This window comes from Vicia villosa, linkage group LG3 (assembly GCF_029867415.1).
Source record: "Vicia villosa cultivar HV-30 ecotype Madison, WI linkage group LG3, Vvil1.0, whole genome shotgun sequence".
Classification (NCBI taxonomy): domain Eukaryota; kingdom Viridiplantae; phylum Streptophyta; class Magnoliopsida; order Fabales; family Fabaceae; genus Vicia; species Vicia villosa.
Genome location: NC_081182.1, coordinates 99330903 through 99343715, shown reverse-complemented (window position 1 = coordinate 99343715; position 12813 = coordinate 99330903). Strand labels below are relative to the sequence as shown.

At 33.3% G+C, this 12813-nt stretch overlaps 1 protein-coding gene across 1 annotated transcript; it reads right to left on the bottom strand.

Moving 5' to 3' along the window:
- Positions 1-6954: 6954 nt before the first annotated feature.
- Positions 6955-7779, bottom strand: LOC131658643 (E3 ubiquitin-protein ligase RSL1-like). Its single transcript, XM_058927914.1, has 2 exons — positions 7163-7779; positions 6955-7027 (listed from the first exon to the last, which is right to left on the bottom strand). Exons 1-2 carry the CDS (start codon positions 7777-7779, stop codon positions 6955-6957), a joined length of 690 nt encoding a protein of 229 aa, XP_058783897.1.
- Positions 7780-12813: the final 5034 nt, after the last annotated feature.

The window sequence follows — 12813 nt, the reverse complement described above, 5'->3', positions numbered from 1 at the left end:
CTGGAATTTCGTTTTTGTTCAATCAATTAAAAGGTGTGCCCTAGGTATTTAAATATTATATAATTTATGCTCCAAAAAGACTTTATATAATGTATATATTTAGTAGTAATTTTAAATATAATGATTGAAAATGGTGAGTGTTGAGTTTAATCAAAGCCGAATTGGAATAAATTGGGGTCACAAATGAAGGGGATTTTTGGTGCATAATATTGAGTCAAGATCCTCTCCATTTTTCTCCTCAATTTTCCCTCTCCATTACTAAAGTTTTGAAGACATTTATAATGTATTAAAAATAAGTGGATCCATCAAATGTCACATTATTGCATTTATATTTACAAAACTTTGATAATTGACAAAATGGAGAAGGTTGAAGCTTTACCCAGAGATGCAAGAGCAACAAAGGAAATCACACAAGGGAAGGGAGAAAAAAAAGGAGATTGCAATGCTTTATTCCTCATTCATCAAAGTGTTGATTCGAATGTATGTGAAAATGTTTATGGTGAGACTATTTCCAAAGCAGCATGAGACAAGTTTGAAATATATTTTGGTTGTGATGTTAAAGTCAAGAAAGTCAAGTTACACCAATTGAGAAGACAACTTGAATTTTTGCAGATGAAAAATGATGAAAAAATAACTGACTATATCTCAAGATTGTTGACCTTGACAAATAAGATGAATCAATGTGGTGAATTTCACAATGAGGTGAAGATCATTGAGAAAGTATTGAGAACACTGTCTCTCTTCTTTGATCACATAGTGGTAACCGTCGAAGAAACAAAGGTACAAAACTTCAATTGTGAGAAGATAGGACATTATGCAGATGAGTGTTGGAAATGTAAAGTAAAGAATCCCAAGAATGGTGAAGAAAAGGCCAAGATACTCAAACTTAGATCTTATTATGCTCATGAATGCAACTAGTGTTAAGGTTACAAACTCCCAAATCTAGTATCTTGACACTTGAGGGAAGGAATGGTTGATTTACTTTGATGCAAGTAAGAAGACCAACATGCAATTTACTGACAATAAATCTATTGTAGCAGAAGGAATGAGACATGTAGCCATTCAAAGGAAGGATGATAAGGCATCATTGATCAAGAATGTATTGCGTGTGCTAGACATGCAATGCAATTTGACCCTTGGCGAAATTGACTATTTCTTGTAGTGATTGTGTTAGATCATAGCAAAATCACCCCAAGATTTGGTGTAACACCCTGATTTACCTCGTATAATATTAATAATAATCAAAGTATAAAATTATTCATTCGAAAATAGTTCATCACAATTAGGATGTCACATTTACTTCATATCACAAACAATTGCTTATAATATTAGCATATACATAACACGTATAAACGGATGAACCTTTCAAAATGATATAATCTTCAAAATGAAACAACTTCCAATTACGCAGCGGAATTCAACATATTCAATCTTAGAAATGTCATGTCATCTTAATCCAACAAAATCAGCTTCAAGCTATAAACATACTTCAATAAACAATTAAAATTCAACAAAGAAACAAATAGTACAATGATAACATTCATCCCCCCCCCCGAGTGTTACGTATCAGAGCGACGACACCAACTCAACTATCAAAGTTATTTAGCCTTCATTCCTAATTACCTGCACGTTACCAATATAGGAGTAAAATTCAAACAGAAGGGGTGAGATATATTACAATATAAAGGAATGCATGATAAATAATATAGGAGATATAGATCATACATAATTTCATCACTTCGTACAACATTAGCATCACTCATCATTCAACAACAACTAATTCATCAGTCATATCATAACCATAATAATGCAATGCAACCGACACTGTGTAGATGCATGTGGTACCATCGGGGCATAAACCCTCTTCTCAATTTCCAATTATTAGAGGCATTAATAAGGCATAAGCCTTCTTTGCAGTTGCCAATCTAGGCCAACGTGTTTTCCAATCCAGGCCATCGTAAAAATATGCTATGCAATGCGACTCGATAATGTGACATCATAACCATACATAACAACAAAAATACAACAACGAGGCATAACCTCCATCACAATTGCCAATAATTATTGGCAGCAACACAACATTATCTTCGTATTCATTTACAACATATAATCACACCATTTTGGCGTCAACATCGCATAACCACGTTCATACTTCTCATAATCAAAATATACTGGAAAAATACAATTTTTAAAATATTTCCAAAAGGTTCTAAAATTGATTTCATTAGATAGGATATAATTCTAGCTTTTCGGAGGTTCAAACGGCGCGTCAAACGGACACCAGAGTCAAAAGTTATGGCTTTTTGAAGTTTTTAAGAAAAATCGGTTCGACTCAGTGGATCCCGGTTCCTCTATTAGGGGAACCGGTTCCCCTATTAAAAATCACATTCTTGCGCTCCAGAAACTTTGGGAACTCGGTTCTGTTATTTGGGGAACTGATTCCTGCTATAGCAGACCCAAAAATTTGTTATTTTGCTGCTACGAGCCTCTACCCTTCAATACCCAAAAACACATATTTTCCCCATACAAAAACCACCAATAATCATAGTTTTTCAATGCAAATACCAACATCATACCATTATTCACATACAAACATCAATTCCATAGTTTTCACACACATCACAATTCATTCACAACATCCATAAACACATTAAAACCTCAAATTCTTCACACATTCATGGATATAGGATTATGTAACCTAACCTCTACCATACACATTATCATGCCAACCCTTAGAGAGTAAGAACCCTACTCTTACCTTGGATCTAAGCTTCCAATGAATTATTTCCTAGCTCTCTTCACTTCCCTCTTTCTACGTTCTTCAAACTTTCAGAATTTTCTCTCTTTCTCCTAATTCCCTTGTTTTATTCTTTTTTTTCTTCCTAATTTCTCTCTTTTACTAATGGGCTAAACTTACATTCTCACTAATACTACTTCTAACCTCATAATGGGCCTAATGTTCATATTCTCTTATTATTAATACTAATTAATTAACTCATGACAAAACAACTTAATCCTAAATTATTCATAAATTAAATCAAATAATTCACAAACACACCATAAAATAGTTAATTAGATAAACGGGCATTACACTTGGCCTTACCACCTAAAGAAAATAAAGATTAAAAAAGAACAACACTTGGTCATTAGGAAGAACACTCTGTCAACCCAAGCAATAAAAGGTCTTATAGCATACCGACAAGGCTAATTCACAAGTGAAAAAATTTTGAGGAACTAACTCAACTCAATCCCTTGGAAAGAATAAGAGATCCCATTATAATCACTAAGCATCCCTTTTTTAGACAAGTTCTCTCTAGAAAAGAATCAATCTTGTAAAAGATTTCGAGAGAAGACCAACTCTTTAGGAGGAGACAAGTTCTTAATTGTGATAGATGACAAGGAACCTAAAAATTGAACATCTTAAACAAAGGCAACAAAGAAAAAATTCACTCTTCTATGCTTCCAAATCCACTTATCTCTATCCTGAGAGAGAATAATGTTGAACATATGACTCCACACACAAACAGGGGGTGAATTGTAGAGCTTTTGAAAAACGACATCTGAAATCAAAATTATTTTCTAAATCTGAATTAAAAAACATTTAAAAAAAATATTTGAATCTTGTAGCAGAAAATGAATGGAAAGAAAATATGCGGAAAATAAAATAGATAAGGGAAAAGAGATGACACAAGGATTTATAACGGTTTTGTCTAAATTAAGTGACCTACACCTCTCTGTAAGACTTGATCTTGAGAGCATCCAATAATTCTTATGAACTTTTAGTAGGTTAACCTCCTGAACCTCCTTATACAAGGAAAATTAAAGTTTAAGGTTAACTTCCAACTAAACAACAAACAATTGACTAAAGCAGTTAGTCTTCTTTCAAAACACGGACAAAAGCTTCAAAAGGTTAGTCCCAAAGCTAAATCGAGATTTCATACGGGCTTATCTTGAACAAATGTGGAGTTTTTATCTGGCTATCCTTTGAACCAAACCGTAGTTTTACACCAGGCTGATCTTGAAGCAAGTAGGGATTTTTCACCAGATTAAGCTCTAGAACGAAAGAGATAAATTTTCAATTGTTATTTTCAAGAACTCAGAAAGAGAGGTTTTTCTTAAGTTGTTGAGCTAACGAACCAACCAAAAAAATTCCCCAAACAAAACTTTTAACAATTTTAGCTTTTAACCCAAACAACCACTTTCTAAGATGAGACATTCACTCAAGAGAAAAAATAGCTCTTGGTGAATTTACAATTTGACCTTTCTAGAATATTTTTCTCACTTAAACACGAGTACTTTCTCAAAGTGTTATGGCTAAATTAAAGTGAGAGAAAGTAGAAAAATAGTTTAGAGAGAGTAAGGAGAGTGAGAAGACTCACGATTATGGATGTGAAAAAGTGAAGGGAGAAATCTATTTATAGGCTAAATGTTGCTACACAAAAAGTAAATGATTCATGAGAAATTAATGATCTAATCGATTGAGTACTTATGCTAATCGATTAGACGCCCCAAATAATCGATTATAATTTCCCATTTTGAAAAGATTTGATAGAGAGACGTTGTCTTTCATTAAGACAATGTCGTAATCGATTTTGGACATAATTTTCCCTTATCAATCGAATGGGAATATGCTCTAATCGATTGGACAATTCAAAAACACGCTCTAATCATTCTGATTGTTCCCAATTCATCTGGTTAGGCTCCAAAATATTCTTAGATTGTTTTCTTTGAGAAATCAAGGCTTCAAAAATATTTTAGTGAGTGTGTGATTTAGCCGTAATACCTTACAAAAAAGCTCTTGTATTTTTACAAATCATTGACCACTCAGACACAATCAATCGAGCTTTCAAACTTCCTCTCTTTCACACTCTAAATCTTTAAGACTTTATCGAATGCACCAATCATGTAATCATTTCCTTTAGTCGTCTTGGAGATGAAGTTTTAGATATCTTCAACTTGGATACCATCATCGATGGTCATTAAACTCTAACTCGTTGGCTTTATTCCAAGGAAGAGCTTTGAATGAATTGTCTTGTGCATCTTTCACTACCTGACATACAACCTTGTCTTTATGCTTTAAGGTTTGAATGTATCTCCACAAGTTGTCATCAAAAGTTTCATCTTCATAGGTAGTCATCATAAAACAAAACAATGATAGTCATGGCTTGTTTTAGCTTTGATCACTTCTTGATTAGACTTGCAACCACATAGTTCCACATTATCCATATTCGTGATTTGGTATCCTCCGTTTCTTGGACGAGGTACTCTAGTGAAGGATATTTTCCAGACATTGCTTTCACGCGAATCTCGTTGATGATAGAGAATTGAAGTGGTGCAAGGTGCAAGATCAGAGAATTTGTCAGACTTTTTCGGTGCTACGTATGTGGTTATTCTCTCCATCTTACGGTGGTATTGGCAGAGACCTGGATTGCGATCAAGTATGATATGTTCGTTGAATTTGATTGTGAAATTTTGTGCTAATTCGCTGTTGATTCCCACGGTCGGCGACGCTATTACATTATGGAACCAAATTTGGTGTTAGTTGATGATGTAAGACTCTAGAATCGGTGATACTGATCTCTAGAACAGTGGCGCATAATGAACCTGCAAGGTTAACATTCAAACGCCTAAGTCATTAATTGAGTCCAATATAAATATAGTGAAAAGTGGAGATCAAACAAGTTTATCTTTAATTTTACGTACGCTGACTATATACTTACAATCATCTCTATTGGATTTGTGTATATTGGACCTTCATATTTGGCCTTTGTCCGGCCCATAACAAAGCGTATCTTCTAAAACTTGAAATGAATGAAAATAATTCTCTTCTTATTTTGCTTTAATATTTTCTTTTCTTTAATGCACATGTGCATTATTGCTTTCGTCACCATTGGTTTAACAATATAACTGATAGTCATAAACACAAAAAAGATGGATTGCGACTACTCACAGCCTCCAATAATAAAGCTTGAGAGAGCAATGAGGCCTTGGAGAACCCATTCCTTATTCCTTTACCGGGGGAATTGTTGTTAGGAACTGAATATCAATTGATTGTAAAATGAGACGTACACTAACTCCTTCAAAAAAAATGACAACACTTCACATTTCAAGTGTTCAAAGCAGTGAGCTTGACATTAAACAATCAAACTGACTCGTACGGATTCATTTCAAGTGATTGAATCAGTTCTTTCCCTTAATAGTTATTCTCCTTATCCCCACTCAATTATCTGTTTTAGATCTTCGTAAAGGAGTATTTAGATATTCTTCCTATGTAATTCACATAACACTAATTAAATGGTAAGGAAGGACATTTATCAATGAGCAAAATTATATATAAATGATATAAACGAAATAGGATTGCCTCTGCTCCATGTAAATCTTTTGAATTTAAATTAATTTTCAGCTTATAACATTTATAGAATCAACTCTCAACTTGGTCTCACTATGCTTATAGGAAAACAAAGTTTGCAACACTAATGCAGTCTTTATAGAATTAATTCTGTCTTTGTGATCACTAACTAACAAACAGCTGCAACTTCCTTCATATTCGCCACGCGATACTCCCGAATGTCACCTGTTATAAGCATTGTAAACACAAACAAATTTCAATCAGTTTATTAAACATCAAGATGTAGCAATCCCCTCTTGACAAGTCCAAAACAGAATCCATGAAAATAAAAGACCAAAACAAAATAATTGTATACTCAATGCTTTAGTTAGTGATTGTGATACAGGAGTGGAAATGTGCCTAAATAAGCATAACCAATCAATAGCAAATGCATCCACCTAAAACAGTAACATCATACACTACAAACATAGAACAAATGTATCTACCTAACACAAGTCGAGGAGGCCGTATATCTCAGAATTTATTATTCTACAATTCAAAATCTTTTATTTCAACTCATTACTTTTCAAATTCATATTTAATCCCATATGCAAAGAGTTTGTTAATTACCGCGAATATTTGCATATATGTCCATGAATCCAATCCTTACCACACTTGTAGCAGAAGTTACATCCACACCTGAAAACAATGCAATCGTTATAATTCATTTTTCATCAATATAATGTCATTATAATTAAGTACACAGCTTTAATCAAAATTAAAATTAGTTAAAATGATTAAGGATGAACAATAGAAGGTGATAAGATATACAACCTGCACGCTATGTGTTCACATCCACCATTTCTCTGAACATGCATAGAACATTTGGGACATTTCTGCCACTTTTTTCTTTTAGCCAATTCCATAAATTTCTCATCCAATTGTTTTTCATGTTGACCCTTTGTCGACTTCTGAAATCTCCGGCAACTCATGTCTGCGTGCCATGGAACCTTACACTGTGCACAGAATAGCCTATGACAAGAAGGACATTCACAACTTGTAACAACTTCTACCCCGTCGTTCACCATCATAAGAGAACAATTCTTATAAGGACAGTAAATCTTTTGCTTCAAAGAAATCGAAGACTCATAAATTGCAGATTCCCATTCAACAATAAGCTCTTTAGGTAAAATGGATTGCAAATGTTGTGGTTTGAGTTTCAAAGAACATTGTGGATCTGGACAGTAGAGTTTCACCGCTTTGTCTTTTCTTTGAAGTTTGACATACTTGGATATGCAGTTAGTACAAAAGGGATGGTTGCATGAAGTGTTTGTGAAGATTTTAGAGACTCTTACAGAATCAAAGCATATACCGCATATGCTTTTTGAGGACTGAGTGGTGGTTGCTTTCTTTCTCTTTGTTGAAAGAGAAGTAGAAGAAGGAGAAGACATGAGAGGAGTGCGTTAGGGTTTCATCAACATGTTTGAAAAGTAAATAAATAAGGAGTTTATAACTTTGATCGTGCGTTAGTGTTATTTGTGGACAGTTACGAGAATCAAGGTGTAAGATACGTATATTAGTTAGGTTGCGATTTAAAATTAAATGTTTCTTCTTATTTTTCATTTTCTTTAATAAAAATATCAAAAGTTTCCATACAATAATTATTGATACATTTTTGGAGCACTCATTATTAATAACTTAATCTATATTCCCAATTGTCCTTCGTAGTTTTAAACTATGACTTCCAAATTGTTGATTTGATATATTATTTTGCAACTTTAAATATAGTTTTTCAAATTAAAAAGTGATTATAATAGTAATTAAAGAGTATACTTGAAAAAAAAGTTAATCCCATTTTTTAACCATTATCTGCCTAATTAATAAATATTATCCTTATTTTTATAATTAATCACATTTTTTAACCTGTATTATTGTTCACCATATCACAGCAAAAAAAAAAAACTCACGTGATAAAGTTATCTGAATAATATTAATTGTATCATATTCACATAATTGTATCATATTCAATTGTACCATAACAAACATCCTACAATTTATTAGAACAAACAATCTACAGTTTACACACTACATAACATCACATAATTGTAACTTGGTGTTTTGGTGTCTTGTCTCTTGGTGTCTTGACTCTAAAGACCTATAATTTCAAATAATTATACTTGTTAGTAAAAATACTTGGAAACTATAACATACATGAATATATTATCAATAAAGAATAAATTACATACTTGTAATTAATTTTTCCAAGTGCCTTCTTCGTGATCGATTCGAATAGCATGAAGAGTATCTACATCAACTTCATCATATGAGGTAGGAACTTGTGTTGTGTAAGAAGGTGTGGACGGAATATCAAGACTTTCAGCACTAAGAGGAATGTGTTTTCCTTGGAGAATGATTGACCATTTCCCCGATATGTCTGATGGGAAGGTAACATAGAAAACTTATTTTGCTTGAGAAGCCATGATGAATGGTTCAGTCATAAAAGATGTCTTGCCAAGGTTGACCCGAGTGAATCCTAAGATATCAATGTACACCATTACTATTATTGGGAACCCATTTGCATTTAAATAAAACCACTTTAAAATAACATAACCAATCTCCCAAATTTCATCAATGACACCATAAAACGCGGTAGTTACAAATACAGGATTCTTATCTTTTGAACTAGAGAAATACATCAATTCGACTTCAATCATAACCCCACTATTTTGCATTGTACTACTAACATATTTTAATTTTGTATAAAAGGTATAATGAATAATGTCATATGTAGTCCAAGTAATGACACAAAATTTTGACTCGTACGACAACCATTTAAGTATCTCGAATACACTACGATCATTAAATACACTTTTATTAAACCAATATATGAATCTCTTGTTATGATCTATCAACGAAAACTTGTCACTCATTCAGGGATAATTTTTCCTCAAAAGTCTTTTGTGAGTATCTATGAAAGGTGGAACTTCATTTATATTATTCAATATATAGAAATGTGCTTGAATAACTACATCCCGATCCATTTACTTAACATTTAGACCTTGAATACGTCTTCCGTCTGTGTGATCAACGTAACGAGACTTTGGAATGCCTATAGAATCTGCTTCTGACAAATAGTTTGTACAAAACTCAACAACTTCTTCAGTAATGTACCTTTCTACAATCCAAGCTTACGGTCGTTGATGATTCTTCGTATATCCTTTAAATATCTTCATATATTGCTCTATTGAATACATCAATCTTAAATAAACTGGGCCACAAAATCTAATTTCTCTGACTAGATGAACAAGTAAGTGAACCATAATGTCAAAAAGTGATGGAGGAAAATACATCTCCAATTGACACAAGATTATTTCAGCCTCATCTTCTAATTCATTTAACTTTTTGAAATCAAGAACTTTATTACTTATGGCATTGAAGAATAAGCACAATCTCGTTATAGTTACTCTTACATTCTTTGGTAGGATCCTACATATAGCCACTGATAGAAGTTATTGGATCAATACATGACAATCATGAGATTTTAAACTAATTAACTTGAGATCTTTCATTGATACAAGTTTTTTTATGTTTGATGAGTAACCTTGCGGAACTTTAGTACCTTGCAAACACTCGCAGAAAATTTTCTTTTCCTTTTTAGATAGAGTGTGACATGCTGGAGGCAGATAAGTTCTTTTTCCTTTCTCTGTTGGAGCCAATTGTTTTCGTATACCCATCGTCTCCATATCAAGACGGAAAGTATTACTATATTTAGTCTTGCCTGGAATATTTAGAAGTGTGCCAATCAAACTATCACACACATTTTTCTCCATGTGAATAATATCAAGACAATGTCTAACATCAAGACTTGACCAATATGGAAGATCAAAGAAAATGGACCTGTTTTTCCATATATTTTTTTACAACTAACCCTTTTTCTTTTTCTCTCTTCCCGAAGACAACATTAATGTGTTTCTGCCATTGATAAACTTCATCCTCGGTTAAAGGTTCAGGAGCCTCATCAAACTCTTGCTCTCCATTAAAAGCCTTTTTCAATCTACGATAAGGATAACTGGATTTTAGAAATTTTTGATGCCTAAGGTAAACGGTCTTTTTTCCAAACTCAAGTTAGTGATAACAAGTATTATCTTCACAAATAGGACACACTTTATGCCCTTTTACATTATACCCAGTCAAGTTACCGTAAGCAATAAAGTCGTTGATTGTGCAAAATAACATTGCACGCATCTTAAACTTTTCCCCAGAATATGCATCATCAACTTCAAGGCCTTCATCCCACAAGAGTCGTCAATCACCAATTAATGGACTTGATAAACATCTATGTCGTTACCAGGTTGTCGTGGTCCAGAAATCATTATACTTAACAGTATATACTTGTGCTTCATTCACAGCCAGGGAGAGATAGGTTGCAATGAATCAGCTACATGGCAAATATTTCCATCACGAGTCCTTTTATCTGCATGCCATCTAAGAACATACGTGTCATTTGAATAAGAAAAAAGCCTCTTAAATCGTGAAATTATTGGCAAGTACCATAATACTTTAGCAGGAGGATGCTTCCTACTAACATTGTCATCACCATTGTTGGCCTTCAGCTTGTAATGCGACACACCATATTTCGGACATTGATACAAGTCTTCATACTCTTTCATCTATAATATGCAATCATTAGGGAAAACATGTATTTTGATATATTCCAGACCCATTGGACACAATATCTTCTAGTGCTCATAGCAACGATCCGACAATTTGTTATCTTCTGGCAACATTTACTTTAGCAGTTTAAGTAATTCCGTGAAACTTTTATCCGACCATCCATTTCTTGCCTTCAGATTAAGTAACTTTAACACCACCGAAAATTGTGTAAAATTTGTCTATCCCTTATATAAAGGGGTGTCTTTATCACTACATAACATATCATAAATATGAGAATTCTTAAAAGAAGATTCCCCAATATCACATAACATATCCTCTAGTTGATCCTTCATATATTCTTCTTCATCTACTCTTTGACTTTGTGGCGCCCGACTTTCCCCTTTATCCACCTCACAATGCCACATCCATATTATATAATTTTGACATATACCATCACAACAAAGGTGCTGGAATATTTGTTTCTTTGTGCCCTTATTGATATTCGCGCAAACAACACAAGGACAATAAAAGGCACCATTATTATCGGGAAGATATTTGTCAGCGTATTCAAGGAATTTAAGAACTCATTTCTAATAAATTGAACCTAATATATCGGCTTTCATCCAACTACATTCCATAATAACTTCTGAAACTTATACACGCATAATAATGTGAATGACACACCAAAATCTAAACCTAAAGCAAATCTAAACCTAAAGCATATGAAAAATGTACTCTCATACTGACTTGAGCATATATATATACAAAGAAAAAGGAATTAAGATGTTGAAGAGTATCGTACTTCGAAGTTGAAGAATCTTATGCACGTTAGGAATGAAGATGTTGAAGAGTACTGTACTTCAAAGCTGAAGAGTCAAATGAACGAAGAAGGTGAATATTTGAGCATATACAACATAAACCAAGCGAAAACGAATGAAGATGTTGAAGAGTGCCGTATTGGGAAGCTGAAGAAACAAATGAACGAATAGGGTAGAGATTTGAGCTCCGAATGAATGGATACAAAGAGGGTAAAGATTACGCCACCTCTATCGTCTCTGGCTCGCTTGTTCACCTAGGGCGTCTTATGAAAGAAATAAAAAATAAGTTTTATTTTAATTTATCAGTAAACCCTTTAATCGCGGTTGGACAAAGCAACCATAATGGTTACATAACTGAAGAAGTCTATGTACACCAACCTCATGGTTTTGAAAATCATAAAAATCCATATTTTGTTTTCAAACTTAAGAAATAATTATATGGTTTTTTCAAGCTCCTAGAGCATGGTATGAAAGACTAACAATTTTCTTTTAGAAAATGATTTTACCAAAAGAAAGGTTGACACTACTTTGTTCTGTAAAACATTCAAAAATGATATTCTAGTAGTTCAATTATATGTTTATGATATTATATTTGGTTCTGCTAATACTACCTTATGCAAGGAGTTTACTAAGTCTATGCAGGCTGAATTTGAGATGAGTCTGATGGGAGAACTCAAGTTCTTTTTGGGAATCCAGATTAACCGAAGTTTAGAAGGGACATATATCCATCAGAGTAAATACACCAAAGAACTTCTAAAGAAGTTTGACATGTCAGAATGCAAGATAGATAAGACTCCAATGCATCCTACGTGTATTCTGGAAAATGATGAGGTAAGCAATAAGGTAGATTAGAAGGTACAAACGTATGATAGGTTTTCTTTTATACTCAATTACTTCTAAACCTGACATTTTATTCAGTTTTTGTTTGTGTGTTCGTTTCCAATCAAATCCCTAAGAATCACAATTAACAATTATTGAGGGGTTTTTTAGGTATCTGAAAGGTACTACTAACCT

Excerpts from the sequence above, each read along its gene's own strand:
- LOC131658643 (XM_058927914.1), bottom strand. The coding sequence starts at position 7,779 with ATGTCTTCTCCTTCTTCTACTTCTCTTTCAACAAAGAGAAAGAAAGCA. Across the intron at positions 7,028-7,162 it reads TGTGAACACATAGCGTGCAG|GTGTGGATGTAACTTCTGCT; the intron begins GTTGTATATCTT and ends CATTGTTTTCAG.